Source organism: Dipodomys ordii, unplaced genomic scaffold (genome assembly GCF_000151885.1).
Source record: "Dipodomys ordii isolate 6190 unplaced genomic scaffold, Dord_2.0 Scaffold5, whole genome shotgun sequence".
NCBI lineage: Eukaryota > Metazoa > Chordata > Mammalia > Rodentia > Heteromyidae > Dipodomys > Dipodomys ordii.
The window spans coordinates 24667566-24684377 of NW_012267221.1; the positions used below are offsets into that span (position 1 = coordinate 24667566).

At 34.5% G+C, this 16812-nt stretch overlaps 1 protein-coding gene across 7 annotated transcripts in view; it reads right to left on the reverse strand.

The window, feature by feature from the left end:
- Positions 1–16812, reverse strand: part of Atf2 (activating transcription factor 2) — an 80910-nt gene that overhangs the window by 30149 nt on the left and 33949 nt on the right. For 5 of the 7 annotated variants that reach the window (XM_013029323.1, XM_013029315.1, XM_013029312.1 and 2 more), the window contains exons 4-9: positions 14355–14451; positions 10884–11002; positions 10616–10744; positions 7380–7558; positions 6576–6690; positions 4153–4239 (exon numbers count right to left, since the gene is read on the reverse strand). In XM_013029323.1, the coding sequence (XP_012884777.1) occupies positions 4153–4239; positions 6576–6690; positions 7380–7558; positions 10616–10744; positions 10884–11002; positions 14355–14451 (726 nt within the window). The remainder of the gene's footprint in view (positions 1–4152; positions 4240–6575; positions 6691–7379; positions 7559–10615; positions 10745–10883; positions 11003–14354; positions 14452–16812) is intronic. The other 2 variants (XM_013029347.1, XM_013029339.1) reach the window with 1 other exon arrangement.

A 16812-nucleotide genomic window follows, 5' to 3' on the forward strand; every position in this document is an offset into this window, starting at 1 on the left:
ACACACACACACACACACACACACACACACACACACACACACACACACACACACACACACACCCTCCAAAAAAAAAGAATTGGTTCATTTCAATGTATATAAATCTTTTTTTTTTTTTGGTCAGTTGTTAGGCCTGAACTCTGGGTCTTGGCACTGTCCCTCAGCTATTCAGCTCAAGGCTGCACTCTATCACTTGAGCCACAGCACCACTTCTGGCTTTTTCTGTTTATTTGGTGCTGAGGAATTGAACCCAGGACCTCATGCATGCAAGGGGAGCCACCTTCCCAGCCCACAAATCTTATCTTAAAACTTAGAAAAATAATTGAATGGAGATAGGGGTTGGACTGAGGTGTACATAAAACAAGAATGGCAATATAGTACATATATATATAGTATATATACATATATATATATATACATTTATATATAGTAACTGAAGGTAGGTGATGGGGACATAAGAGTTCATTATCCTGTTTTCTTTATGTTTAAAATTTTTCATCATGGAAGGATAAAAAAGAGGAAGCAGAATAATTTCAGTCTTTCAGCCTAATTGAAAAAACAGCAATCTTATTTGCTATTCCAATTAAAATAGGCAATCATGAAAAATATGGCTATTTTACATTAGTAAAATTCTAATAACAAATTTAATTGGATGTTAAATAAGTGGGCCAATCTAATCCTCATTTTATTTTTGGGTTTTAAACTAATGATTATTTTTCATATATAAATGAATGAAAGTTATAGTTTTGACAATTTTTAAGATACAAATGTTTAAAATGTCTCTATTTTAAAATTTAATTTCCTAGTGACCTAAAAGAAAGTTATTCAGGTTAGTGTGATATTTAATAGCTGTGAGAAATATAGCCTACTCATATAGCCCAAGGAAATTCTTTAAATAGAATTTGTTCATCTTGAGTCCAGATCTGTGGCTCATGCCTTTAACTGTAGATACTATAGAAGGTAACAGTAAGAGGACTGTGGTTTGAGATCGGCCAGGCAAAAAAGTTCTCAAGACCAATTTCAACCCATCCGTAGATGCAAAAGCCTAGGCAGGCCATCCCAGCAACTATTCAAAGTCTAAAATAGGTATTTTGCAGTCGAGGTACATTCCAAAGCAAAAAGGGAGAACCTTCTCAAAAATAATCAGCTAGAATATAGGTAAGCAGTAAGTATCAGCCTAGCTAGCACATATTCTGAGTTTAAACCCTACTATTGCCAAAAAGAAAAAAAAATAGTCCATATATAAACATATCTTTAGATGTAATATACAATAGGATCTCTCTGATTCTTATTTTTATTCTACTCAGTTATTACTATATTTAAATAGAAAGTATTTAAACATCCCCAGTGAAGTATTTCTGCTATCAAGTTAAGATTCATCTTAAACTTTCCAAAAGTCTGGTCTGAATATGCTATCATGTACAGTTTCCCCTGCAGCTATTACATTCTATTCTCACCACAATCAACAAAATGAGCTAATTTTTATGTTCTTCATTCAGATGGTACATTAATTTTATTGTTTGAGAGCTTATAATGTACAAATTTCAGAACTGTCCTGATGGAAAATAGCAGTAAAAAGTTTGTGTCTGCTGGTGGCTCACGCCTGTAATCCTAGCTACTCAGGAGGCTGAGATCTGAGGATCGAGGTTCAAAGCCAGCCCGGGTAGGAGAGACCGTGAGACTCTTATCTCCAATAAACCACCAGAAAACGGAAGTGGCGCTGTAGCTCAAGTGGTAGAGCGCTCGCCTTGAGCTGAAGAGCTGAGGGACAGCGCCCAGGCCCAGAGTTCAATCCCCACAACCGACAAAAAAAAAAAAAAAAGTTTGTGTCTTCTAATTTTTTAATGTAAAAATTTGTATTAATATAGTACCTAAACAAGTACTAGTTACTACCTATTGATTTCCTTAGGATACATTAATGGATGATAAGAATTGGTCTTGTATTATATTAGACATAGAAGGGAGAATTATACTGATTTAAAGAGGGATAGTGGGGGTAAGATTGGTTGGAATACAGTATGAATATGTCTAGAGATATAACAATAAATTTGCCTCCTGTATAAATACTATAAGCTAATTTTAAAAATAAGAGAGAGGCTGGGAATGTGGTAGAGTGCTTGCCTTATATGCATGAAGCCCTGGGTATGATTCCTCAGTACCACATAAACAGAAAAAGCCAGAAGTGGTACTGTGGCTCGAGTGGTAGTATGCTAGTCTTGACCAAAAGCAGCTCAGGGACAGTGCCCAGGCCCTGAGTTCAAGCCCCAGGACTGTCAAAAAAAACCCACAAAAAACAAAAAAAACAAGAGAAAAAATTGGATGCCAGTGGCTCCTCCCTGTAATCCTAGCTATTCAGGAGATTGAGATCTGAGGACTGTGGTTCAAAGCCAGTCTGGGCAAGAGAGCCTGTCAGACTCTTGTCTCTAATGAACTACCAAAAATAAATGGAAGTGGAGCTGTGGGCCAACTGGTAGAGTAGTTAGCCTTGAGCCCAAAAGCTCATGATAGAACCCAGGCCCTGAGTTCAAGCCCCAAAACTGGCACCAAAAAAAAAAAAAAAAGTGAGGGGGAGAGAGAAGGAATGGGGAGGGAACTCCATGTCTTCTATAAAGAAAGTTAGCTTATGAGATCTGGGACTAAGTGAAATTAAAGCTTAATGTTTGCATTTCATAGAGAAAAAATTGAATCTCAGGGGGAAAAAAGTGGATTAAGGGTAGTAAATCACTATCCTGGGCAGGAAAGTGTGTGAAACTCTTTTTTTTTTTCTGGTCGTGGGGCCTAAACTCTTGGCCTGGACACTGTCCCTCAGCTCTTCAGCTCAAGGTTAGCGCTCTACCACTTGAGCCTCAGTCCCACTTCCAGCTTTTTCTGCTTATGTGGTGCTGAGGAATCGAACCCAGGGCCTCATGCATGCAAGGCAAGCGCTCTACCACTGAGCCACCTTCTCAGACCTTATCTCCAATTAATCACCAGAAAGCCAGAAGTGGAGCTGTGGCTCAAAGTGGCAGAACTCTAGCCTTGAGCAGAAAGGTTCAGGGGCAGTGCCCAGGCCTTGAGTTCAGTTCAAGTCCCAAGAAAGACAACCTCCTTTCCCTCCGTCAAACTTTCCAATTACTAATCTATAGCCTATTCTTTTAAACAATAGAAAAATATAGTTTCTAAGTGTCACATACAATGTTTGCTAATGTGTATACTATTTCAAAATTCTTTTTTGCTTTAACAGCCTCATTTATTTAATAAATTATTAACCCTATACTTTCTGGGATAAATCCATAAGTTAACTGTATGGTTACTTTACAATCAATTACTGTCCAGAAGAGTCCTTGAAGTAAACACCACTACTTTAGCAGGGATAAAATGATAGGCTGACAACTAGGATTCTAATAAAATTTAAAACATATAAAATCTTTTAATGTTACAAAAACTACAAGTTCCAATTCCAAAATCATGTACAACTTCCTAGTAAGTCAATTTTCTTTCCTCCAACAAGTTACAAGACACTCAGTTTGTATGAATTTTGCTGCACTTGAATGACCAATAAAGACTTAAATCCCAATGGCATTAAAACCGTTCACTCAGTACTATCTTCAGATGATCACATCTAGTTTCAGCTGTAATACTCCTAGCAACCACCAGGAGGAGAGTGATGGTCTGATTAGTAACAGCTAAAACTAGACAAATGAGAGAGAAGTCCTAGAAGTAGAACTTTAGTAATTCATCCATTTAAAGTATCACTATTAGTCACTATACTAATAGAATTTTCCTTTTCCAAATTTTCTCATTCTTCTATAGCATAAGATAATCCAAAACTATAAAAAGTCTAAACTAAGTTACAAAGTCTTTAACAGTAGGGGGAAAAAACACTTCAAAATAGTGTTTCTTTGGGGAGGTGGGGGAGCCACAAGAATGGAAGGATGAAGGGTGAGCAAATAAAGTCATTATATTTGATGTGTGTTATATAAAAAAATGAACTAATAACTGGGTAGGGATAGAAGGGGGAAAAATGGGGGAGGGATGATGGAAGGGGTAACTTGTATTCATAACCTGACTTAGGAAATTTGTACAACTACAAATTATACAATGTCTTATACAAGTACTTAATAAGATAAAAAAACAAATAAAAACAAACGTGCAGAATAAAATCTTGCTTACCATTTTTGCCTCTGACTGCACTGGCTGAGGGGAGGAAGGACCTGGAATTCCTGGAACACTAGGCACCATGGTGACTGGACGAACAAGCTGCACAAAGATATTGAAAGTACTCATTTCTACAGATTATTTTCAAAATGAGATTTTTCTTTTATTTGCACAATGACTATCATAATAATTTGAAACTTTAGAATAAAAAATGTTTTCTCCAGTTGATATTTCTATACTAAACCTTTATAATCTTATATCCTGATTTAACCTTCAAAACTTGTCTTTTTCCCCTTAGTACTGGGTATTTGAACTCAGGGGCTTTTGGCTTGAGCTAGGACTCCCAAAAGTTGTCAGTTTTTCTACAATACTATTTCCACAATTTCTTTTTTAAGTGGTTCTTGGTTTATATACACATAATATTCAAGGTAATGAAAAATGTTAATTTCATTTTGAACTTAAAGAAACTTCAGAATTTGTAACAATGAGGCATAAAAACTAATTAACAATGAACATTTTTCAAAATTTTTATAAATTAGAAAATTTATGAGTTCTTTGGTGTATTAATACACAGTACAATAACAAGTTGATGACTTCTAACATGTTTTCACAATAATCTGTGACAGATTTTTCCAGTTTAGTTCTTGCTTTTAATAATTATACAAAAATTATCTCTTTATTCATAGTCACTTTCATTATGAGTACATTTAATACAGCAACCAAATACAAGGTGAGAAATGTTTCTTCCTTCAAAAATGCTGGCATAAGCTGGGCTCACACCTGTAAACCAGCTACTGAAGAGGCTAAGATTTGAGGATCAAGGTTCAAAACTAGCACGGGCAAGGAAAGCCTGAGAGACTCTTATCTCCAATAAGCCACTCAGAAAACCAGAAGTGGTGCTGTGACTCAAGTGGTAGAGTGCTTGCCTTGAACTAAAGAGCTCAGAGACAGGACCCAGGCCCAGAAGTTCAAGCCCCACAAATGACAAAAAAAACAACAAAACAAAAACAAAAAAACCCCCAAAATGCTGGCATATAGAACAACAATATGTATCTCTACGATTAAAAAAAAAAAACCACACTACCACCATTTTATTATCTGAGTATATCTATAAGGCTTGGGATAAGATTTCCAGTAGTACAACTCCTGGAGAGAGAAGCAGAAAAGTCTAGTAAGAAAGAGATGATAGCTTAGCATGATGTTCTGAACCCGTGGTTCCAGCAATCTGAGAAAGTGAGGACTTAGCCTCAAATTGTGAACTTGAGGCCAACTTGGGCAACACAGTAAGACCTGTCTCTTATAAGAAAACAAAGGGGACTAGGGATATAACTCAGTGATAGGGTTTATACTTGAAGCCCTTGGTCCAATTCCCACAATTGAAAAAAAAAGTGTTAATAATACAAGTGAAAGATAATGGTGACTTACTAGTTATACTTGAACAGATTTTTAAAAAGTTAGGATTTGGGATATACTCTGGAAATAGGTCTGATAAAAATTTTCTACTGGTTTTAGTTGGAAAAAAAAGTAATTAAGGATCATACATTGTTCTAAATGTGTTTTTAAACTAAATATCATAAGTATTATTTATTTTATGTCTCCCAAAATTCTATTTAACATGCCTCTAAAAAAGCAATGATGGATCTTCTCATTACAAAGTAGAAGACTATGAGTTAGACTTTAACATGCTTCTTAACCCATTAAACTCAACTGTAAAATTCACCTGGCCACAAAGAATCAAAGAGTATATGTTTTTATAAAGAATTTTTAACATCTAGGCATGGTTCAAGTGACAGAGGGTCTAACAAACAAGAATCCAAGAATTCAAACCTTAGTTCTATTAAAAATAAAACAATCTTAATGTCTATAAAGCCAAACCATAGTTTTTTGATAGCATTCTACTACAAATGTCTCTTTAAAAATCAGAAATCAGAAATATTTGAATTATAAAAATATATTCAATATGAATCAAATAAAAGTATATTTCTTAGTACAAAAAAGAGAGAAAACAGGACTGGGAGGGGAGAAAAAAATTTTTTGGTTAGTCATGGGGCTTGAATTCAGGGCTTAAGTGTGCTGTCTTTAAGCTCTTTGTGCTCAAGGCTAGTGCTCTACCATTTGGGCCATGGCTTTTTCTGAGTAGTTTATTGGAGATAAGAATCTCAGGGACTTTCCTACAGGGGCTAGCTTGCCACTATGATGTTCAGATCTCAGTTTCCTGAGTAGCTGGGATTCCAAGTGTGAGCCACCGGTGCCCAGCTTTCAATAGTATATTATATTACCATAAATGCCAGTAAATATTACCTACCACTAAAATGCATTTTATTTAATTCAGTTTAACAAACAGAAAAGGTCAATCATGTAGCTTTAACCATATTTCCTAATTACTTTACAAAAACTAGTTTTGCTATTAAGACAAATTATCTAAATTTCCAACTTACTGGGACTGCAGCTGGAACATGCACATTAGAACTTGTAATTGATGCAGGAATAGCAACGGGCATGGTTTGTCCATTAGGAAGATGTAATAGAAGAGGGAATGGGCCTGGCACAGGGCTAAGAAAAAAAATAAGGAATAGATCCATACCAACCATCTCTCAAAATACAAAGGTAATTTTACTCATATTATGATTTAAAAATAATTTCTACTAGCCACTACAAAACAAAAAATTTTAATTATTTTTATCTTAAGTATATAATCTATGTAGAATTAAAAAAGGAAAATTATAAATTTCCTAGTACACTCTCCAATTTATAAATTGAGAAAAATTCTTATCAGAAAGCTCTTGAGAGCAAGGTGAGTGTGGCCAGAATAGGCTACATCGAGATATAGGCTAATAATCTAAGATGCATACCAAGATCCTTTCTAAACAACAAACATGAAACAAAAACAAAAAAGAAAGGTCTCAGGATCTGCTTGAAAGGAGTAAAAGAAACGTCATCTTGTGATGGAGTAACTTCTTTTGTGTATGTGAAAGAGCATAAAAAGACCATCTTAAATTCACATTCTATGTTAAAATTTGTCTATTTTTTCCAATCTATTAGGTGATATTCATAATTAAAAAAGAATATTTATGTTCCAAAAATTAAACCACACAGATATAACATACACAGACACACACACACACACACACACACACACACACACAACCACCTATGATCATAATTTCAGCAATTAAATAGCTTAGGAAAATCTTAAAGACTTTAACAATTTACGTGAGTCAATAACTGACCCAATCACTTACACAATTGGCCTGTTGGAGGATGGTGCCTGGGTGATTACAGTACTTGAGGTTGGTGAAGGTACTGCTTGCTGAATAATTACACTTGAGTCAGAACTTGTGAGAAGCACATTGGGAACCTGTAAAGATGCTGGACGAACAATAGCTGATGTGGGCTGTGCAGTTTGTGCCAATGGTACATCCTATTTAATAATGAGATAAAGAAATGGTGGCATTTAAAGTACAAATCAATTCATGTACTTTAGTGAACAGAATGTAATATTCCTAAAGGCATTCAAGGATAATGCTTAACAGGCAAAAGTAAAATATAATGTCAAAGTAATTAAGACAAGGTTTTAAGGGTTGGTGGCATGGCCCATATAGTAGAATGATTACCTAGCAAGTTCTGAGTTCAAGTACTGTTGAGAGAGAAAGAGACAGAGACTGACACAGAGACATATTTTAAAAGTAGTTGTAAAGATTCAATTTCAATGCTCAATATTTTACTTTTTAAAAATCTTTCAGTATAACTAGTTTTCCTTTCAATCCAGAAATAAATTAGGTTGATGAGTAGTATTTCAGTAAATCATACAAATACAATCCATTCTTATCAACAGAACACAGAATCCAGAGGGCATTGCCTAGTTCTTCTCTTATTATACTAGACTATATCCTGCTAATAAAAATTCAATAGTACATATATGCTATAAATATGATCTGGAGGAAAACTTGGGTTGGTACTAGCTTTACCTAAGAAAATCAGAGCAAAGAAAGAAGTCTTGAACTGATGTTTTACAACTTGGCATGACTATGAAGCTAACGACAAAGAATATGGTTAAGAAGGAATACCCTTAAATGATGATAAAGCAGCCATCAACAATGAAGGAACTGGAGTGCTCTATAAGAAAAAAGGATTTATTTCAAAGCCTAGTGCCAGGGATTCAAACCCACAGATTGTAGCTATTTGGGAGGCAGGAATTGTTGGGATCATGATTTGAAGCCAGCATGGACAGAAAAATGCCCAACAGACCTCTTCTCAACAAAGAGGTAAATCCAAGGGCATGTACCCATTATTCTAACTACTGGAAAGCCTAATATATGTAGATTATACCCAAGTGTATGTGCAGGCAGCAAGCAACACCCTATCTCCAAATAATAAGCAAAATTAGGGCAACTGTAGCTCAGTGATGAGAGTTGCTGCTTAACAACTTTAAGACCCTGAGTTCAAATCCAAGTATCACTCACAGACACACACACAGACAGACAGACAGACACACACACACACACACACACACAATTAAGCCAGGAGCGCACGGCTATAATCTTAGCTATTCAGGAGGCTGAAATCTGAGAATCTTGGTTGGACAACAACAGGCAGTAAAGTCAGTGAGACTCTTATCTCCAATTAATCACACAAAAAAAATCTGGAAATGCAGTTGTAGGTAAATAACAGAACACTAGCCTTGTGCAAAAAAACCTCAGGACCTGATTTCAAGCCCCAGAACCAGCACAAAAAAGTAAAACATAAAAGATTTAATAGTATTTGTCACAGCATCTGAAAAAAAATAAAAGTACAACCATTAACAATAAGCTGGGAACTTTCTTTGTATTCATTTAATCTTCTACATAACTTACACACTTATATATTTGTACGTATAAAATTTATGTATATCTAGAAAAAATGCTTCAAAATATTGGTAATGCTTATCATTCAACTATGGGCTATGAGGTAATTTCAGTTTCCTTCTTCATGTTTATCAGGATTCTTAAAGTTTTTATATAGAGTACATACTTTTATAATCAAGAACATAAAACAAAAACAAACTAAATTCCATGTATCTATTCTTGCTAACAAGTTACTTTTTCTGAAGTCATATGCTACATAGTGAGTTTTGGTAAATAGACCCCAAAATGGTGGTGATGATCTAAGAGTATAAATGGAACTGAAAAATTCCTATTGCCTAGATGAAAAGGCAAAAGAAAAGGAATTGCTAAGAATTTTGAGTATGAGCCCAACTGGGACATCACAGAAAATGCCAAGCTAGCCTGGGCTATATACATGGTTGAGACCTGTTGAAGGAAGCACAGGAGAAAAAAGGGAGAGAGGCAAGGAGGCAGGGAAGGAGAGAGGAGAGGAGAGGAGAGAAAGAAGAGAGAGAGGTAAAGACAATTCACAGTGCAGGTTTGGTAGAAGCTTTTGGAAGCCTCAGGAAATTCTGAAAATTCTGACACCATCAAGAAAAGCCTCAGGAAGGCCCTTTGGTAGGGATACAGAAGTAATCATTGCTACCACAAGTGATAACTACATACATGTCACTGTTTCTGAAGACCTTCCAAGATGCAGAGGCAGAAGACAGCTCTACTGAGGATTCTGATCCTAAGTAGCCCTAGGCTAATCGATGTACTTTTACCTTAGTTTTTAACAAAAGTTTAGCCAGAAAAAAAAAAAAGGTTAATAGAAATTATAAAAAGAAAAAAGGCAGTAGCTGGGTGCTGGTGGCTCACACCTGTAATCCTAGCTACTCAGAAGGCTGAGCTCTGAGGATTGTGCTTTGAAGTCAGCCCGGGCAGGAAAGTCTGTGAAACTCTTATTTCCAATTAACCACCTGAAAACTCGAAGTGGTAATGTGGCTCAAGTAGTAGAGCGCTTGCTTTGAGCTGAACAGCTCAGTGACAGCACTCAGGCCCAGAGTTCAAGCCCCACGACTGACCAAAAGAAAAGAAAAGAAAAACACACACACAAAAAAACACACAAAAAAGATTATAGGATAGGGTATAAAAATGAGTATTTTTTTTGTATAGCTGAACTTGTGCCTATCTTTTAAGATGTTATTAGAAAATAAAAAATTACAAAAAAATGGAGTGGATATTGTTGTTTATGGCTAAGATCTGAGGATCATGGTTAAGCAAGCCTGAACAGAAAAGTCCTAGAGATTCTTATTTCCTGTTAGCCAGAAAAAAGCCAGCAGTGGAACTGTGGTCAAATGGTAAAGAAGCTAAGGGACAGTGCCCAGGCCCTGAGTTCATACCCCAGTACTGGCACAAACAAAAATAAACACTGTTTATAAAGGTAGACTCTTCCTGAAGTATGTGATTATTCACAATTTTTTAACATAATATTCTTATATGTTAATACTAATATATATAATACTAATTATATATATATATATTATACCTTAACATTTCATGGTAATGAAATCATTAAAACTTTACTTGGGATTATTAATTTTTCCCCTTTACTACACAAATGCATTTCTAACCTTTTCGTCATTTGTAGTAGACTCTGGGTGAGGTAAAGGACTATCCTGGTGAGTTGTTTCTACAACAGAAGGTTCTTCAATTTTGCTTCTTATGATGGGTGTTGCAAGAGGGGACAAATCTAGAGGCATCTAATGAAATTAATAAAGAAAACGTCAAAGATCAAAATCAGCCAATCACAATACTTAAGTTAAGAAGCAGAAATCATAAATTATTATTACTTCTCCATCAGAAGTAACCTCTTGTTGAATTTCATGATTAACTACATACTTTTTTAATGTCATCTTCCGAAGCCTTCTTGAATTCATTCTCAAATGGACTTGCCAACTCATTAAACAAACCCACTTCTTCACAGTTTTTCAAGAATCTTGTTGGTGTTGGGGTCTGATCTGAAATAAATTTTGAGAAGTAATCATACAGATTTAAATTTACAATTCAAAAATATGCTAGTAAATTAATAGATTAACAGATCTGTTATTTCTTTGAAAAGAGCTCTTCCTTTAAAGCAAACATTGCTTGGTTAAATTCTGTTCCAATATCATGAACAGTATGATTATTAAAGAAGTTATTTTTTGCTTCTTAGTCCACTCTTTCTGAATAGAGTGGCATAAATTATAGGAAATAAACTGCATGATCTAACATGATTATAAATTTTTAAAAATTATTTTGTGCTGATACTAGGGCTTGAACTTAGTCACTGTCCTTAGTTTTTCACTCAAGGATGGTGTTCTACCACTTGAGTCATAGCTCCACTTCTGGCTTTTTGATGGTTACTGGAGATAACAGTCTCATGGACTTTCCTGCCTGAATTGGCTTTGAACCATAATCCTCAGATCTCAGCCTCCTGAGTAGCTAGGATTACAGGCATGAACCACTGTAATCTTAATTTACATTATTAAATACAATTGTTTAAATAAATACATGCAATTTTGGGAAGCTTAAGAGCATTATTTTTTAAAACTTGGCTAACCAGTTAGTTGTTTATAATCTATATTGGAAGTAAGCTTAAAACATAACCTTTAGTAGATATATCAAAAGAGTAAAGGGAAGAAAAATTAAAACATGAGACATAAAAACAAGACTTTATTATTATCTACTGAAGTTATCTATTTTATTTTGTAAGATTACTCAGAGTAATATATGTCACATGTCAAAACAATGATGTGGATTAATTTATTTTGAAAAAATGACAACTGTACCAACAGTTAAAACATAAAAAATGTCCTTAAAATTTTGCATATATTAACAAATGTATTCGCATACTGTTTGTAGAACAATCACCAAATGATGCCCATGTTGAATGGAAAACAGCAAACTTACAAGTTTTGATGATTTCGTCATAATATTTTCAAGGTTTCTTGTTCATATTTAGTGTTGGTAGTACGCTAAAATTTTTGTTGCATTTTATATATTTTAGAAAATCAGTTTTAGAGGTTATATCAGTAATAGTCTAAATAAAAAGGACTCTATTAAGAAAGATTTCTTGCTTAAGATAAAATACCTAATTTTTTCTTGTTGTTGTTGGTTGTGGGGCTTGAACTCTGGGCCTGGGTGCTGTTTCTGAGCTCTTCAGCTGAATGCTAGTACTCTACCACTTGAGCCACAGCGCCACTTCTGGTTTTCTGGTGGTTAAATGGAGATAAGAGTCTCACGGACTTGCCTTGCCAGGGATGGCTTTGAACCTCGATCCTCAGATCTCAGCCTCCTGAGTACCTAGGATTATAGGAGTAAGCCACCGGCACCTGGCTAAAACTACCTATTTTTTTAAGTACAGTGTTCTCACAGTATTACTATTTTTTCTTTGCCTCCATATTTAATAGTAATACCCAGAGTAAAAGCATTTTACTATACTATAATAGTATTGTATCTTTTTACTATACTATAATTAGTATAATAGTATTGTATTGAAGCATAGTATGATAGTATTTTTACTCTATAAAAACATATTAGTATAGTAGTAATATTTTTACTCTATAAAAACATGTTTGTATTAAAATGGCACATCTGTCATACATATTAAACATAATGCTGCCCTGTTTCAGATACTATTAGTAATATCAGAATTATTGTAGGGATTCTAGTATCATAACTTTACCTATTAATCTTTAACATACTCTATTCCTAGTCTCTAATGCCCAATAATCTCTAAAATCATAGAAAATAAGGGTCTCATGGTTATGTCATGCTCTGTTATGATACATTACATTACATTATGTTATGGGAGGGAAAAGTCTTAAAAATAAAATTCAGAAGCAAAAATTACTTCATTGATACTTATTGAAATTGTCAAGCTTGAGAAGTCAATATGGTGTAACTGCTTAACATGTAGAATGCATGATTACTGACCAAATATATCCTACAAACATGCATTTTATTTACACAACATATACTATTCATCTAAATATATGTTAGTAAAAGATATTCAAGTGCTGTTTAAATGTGTTCTATTTTTATATTGTATAAAATGTAATTAGATAGAAAAGTTATTTCCAGGAACCAACTTCAAAATATTTTTTTTTTGAGTTAAAGGTTTACAAAGAAACAAAAAAATTTTTTTTTGAGTTAAAGGTTTACAAAGAAACAAAGTTTACAGAGAAAATGCTGTAAGTAGCTATGGAGAAAACAAGGACCTTCATGCCTAAGAGAGTAAGACTTTCATGCCACGGAGAGTAAATTTTCCAGGCAAGTTATTTTTTCTTTTTGCTTTAGTACTTAATATCTGATTTACAATACTACAAAGAAATGAATACTTCACTCTGCTTTTTGCAGAGCTAAAGACATAGTGCAAGTTCCCTTACATAACTGTAAATTACCAACTTTTTATTACTTCCAATTTTATTACAAAAATTTTGCTACTGTAAGTACAGGAAGAACTATCTGAAACTGACTTATTGCCTACCCAAAGGACCGTACATGAGAATTATAATGAATAATAATTTAAAATAGTATTCAGGTGTAATTCCAGAACTGCAAATAGAATAACCTGTATTTCACAAAACAATCTATAAAGTTGTTTCATGATATGTAAATTTGTGGTTAGGCAGAAATAGTCTAAAATTTATATAAAATGATATAAAGCTTTCTCTTTTTAGTAATACTTACAAAATATGTAAGTATACAAAATGATACCTAATATATATATACACACACACCCACACGTAAGTGTGGGTGTGTGTGTATATATATAAATACCAGACAGCTAATACACGATGGAAACACAAACCAAAACATGCATGAGGTTTCTCTTTTTCCCATTTATGAAAAATAATCATCTACTTCTGATGATGTGGTATGGTCATGGGGTCAACACACACACACAAAAAAACACTGAATTTAGACCTCTGTTATGGAGACTTTTTTTTTTATACTTTATACATAAATACTACTAATTGCTCTCTCCTAAGAGGAAAAGCCTGACAACTTTCTATGTTTACACAGCTTACAGTCAGCTTAAGAAACACTAAATACCACATTACTTCAGTTCTCAGTTAAGTATAAAATCTATAGATGCTATGAATATTCCAAGGGTTCTAATTAACTGACATTTGTAAAGCACACAAAAAAATGAAATGGTCAGAAGGAAACATGGAAATGTGATGGCTAAAATAATGTTGCCAACATTTACTGTAAATGATGTCACTGGAATATCACCAGATTATAATATTTACAAAGAATACACAAAAATTGTGCACATAGTAGGTGAAATATGTATATAAGCTATTAATAAAAGCATATACTAACCAGCCACAATGACACTGTCATTACGTGCTGGACCAAATTTCAGTGTCATCTCATGTTTATGTTTATGGACAGCCAAATGATCCTCGTTGGTAAAACGCTGTGGCAAAAAGTTTTAAAATATAGTTAAGATTTTCAACTTGATCAAATAGTAAAATGATAAGGAAATTTATTTCCACAACATGTAAAACCACCATTAACAGTGAAATCGCAGTTTGAAAACTCTAAAAGTCTACTGTTGGTATAAACACTAGATTTCAAGTACATCAGAGACCCATTACCAAAGAATAAGCAATACCAATGTATTACTAAAATCACATAACTTATTTGAAAATAAAGCCTGAGATAAGGAAACTTTATGTAAATTTAATTTGGATTACAAAAATGGACTTTAAAAAATATCAGAGTAGAAATATATACTCCATGTTACAGTGAATGACTTTTGAAGAAAGTACTATATTTACCTAGACTTAAGGTTACTTACCAATTTTTAAATAACAATTTTCCTTTAAAAATGCCAGTTCTGGTCAAATTAAGAAATAAATTAGTCTTTATGTTGCTACATAAAGAATGTATCATAATCCAGCAAAGAAACAGCAGCCAATAAATCAGTTCATTTTAAAATAAAAGATTGCTGAATAATACAATTCTTAGAGATTGAACATTACTACAGGGCTAATTATTTTATTGCTTTTTTTCCCTGCTGGTCCTGGGGCTTGAACTCAGGGTCTGGGCACTGTCTCTGAGCTTTCTTGCTCAAGGCTAGCACTGTACCACTAAAGCCACACTCCTCTTCCTGCTTTTGGTAGTTAATTGGAGATAAGAGTGTCACAGACATTTCCACACAGGATGGCTTTGAACTCAGTTCTCAGATTCCTGAGTAGCTAGGATTATAGGTATGAACCAAAGACACCCAGCTATTTTTATTGCTTCTTATATTTTATATTAAAATGTTTAAGGTATGTTTTATATTCCACAATAAAAGTATCTTAAGGCAAGATTCATTTTATGTTCCAAAGAATCTTACAATGTGGTATTTCCATTGAAGGCAATCATTAAACATGAGTAGATAAATTCATTTTGGTATATATTATGTATTTCAAAGTTGCAAAGTTGACAAAATTAATAGATAAGGAAAAGTTGGAAAAGGTTGTAGGATTTTTAGTATATTATTAACCTCTATGTTTGGATTTTGACCATAGATATTCAAATTAAAGAGCAATTGAGATTGGTGGTGTAACTAACTCACTAGTAGAATGATTGTTGACTAAGCACATGGTCCTATGTTTGATCTCATACCTCAAACAACAACAAAATTACCTGTAGCTGGGTGCTGGTGGCTCACACATGTTCTCCTAGAAACTCAGGAGGCTGAGATATGAGGATTGAGGTTTGAAGCCAACCCCGGCAAGAAAAGTCAGTCTCCCCACCCCCACTCCCAGGTCTTGGGCCTTTAACTTAGGGCCTGGGTACTGTCCCTGTGCTTCTTTTTACTCAAGGTTAGCACTCTATCACTTGTGCCACAGAACTACTTCTGGATTTTTCTGTGTATGTGATACTGAGGAATCGAACTCAGGGCTTTATGCATACTAGGCAAGCACTCTACCACTAAGCCACATTCCTAGCCCTCAAAGAGACTCTTATCTCCAATTAACCCTCAAAAGCTGGAAGTAGAGTTGTGGCTCAAAGTGGGTAGAGCACTAGGCTTGAGCAAAAGAGCTCAGGAGACAGCACCCAAGCCCGTAGTTCAAGCCCCAGTACACAAACGTACATACACACATACTTTCCAACATGAAGGACAAAATACATTTGAATTGGCTCTTTATATAGATGAATTTGACCTTGACAGCCAACTGAGGAAATTTACGTACTTTTAACAAGAAACTTAAAAAGCATGAAAAGGTATTCTGGTTAAATAACTAACTAGGGATATTATACACACAACATGTATTTTTTCAACAAATACTAAAAAGCAATTAAAAATGCTGAAATGGATTTTTTTTAGAGAGAATATATGTGAAATTCTTTCTGGTTAAAGTAACAGGCTTACCAAACAAGTTTGTTTTGTAAAAAAATTATAATCATATTATTAGCAATATCAACATACTAAATCTCATGGCTCAGCCCAGCCAGAATTTACAGAGATGCCTTCAAACTCTGCCTCTCCTCCTCCTCTGTGCCCTGGCAGCTTCTGCCCATACCCGAGTCCTTCCCACGCCCAGCGTACTATCATTTGATTTCATTATATATCCAGACATGTATTTTTCTGCTGATTGCTTTAAGAACTAACCTCACTCAAGTATATTTTCTTTAGCTAGCTTTAAAAAAGAATATTGGGAGGGGGGACCAAGATGGCGACGGGGCAGTAGGGAAACGCCACAGCTCTCTCCAACCAAAAAGAGAGTTCGAGTTCCAACGCTTAATCTCCCCAAGAGACCGACAACAACAAAAAGACGAACAC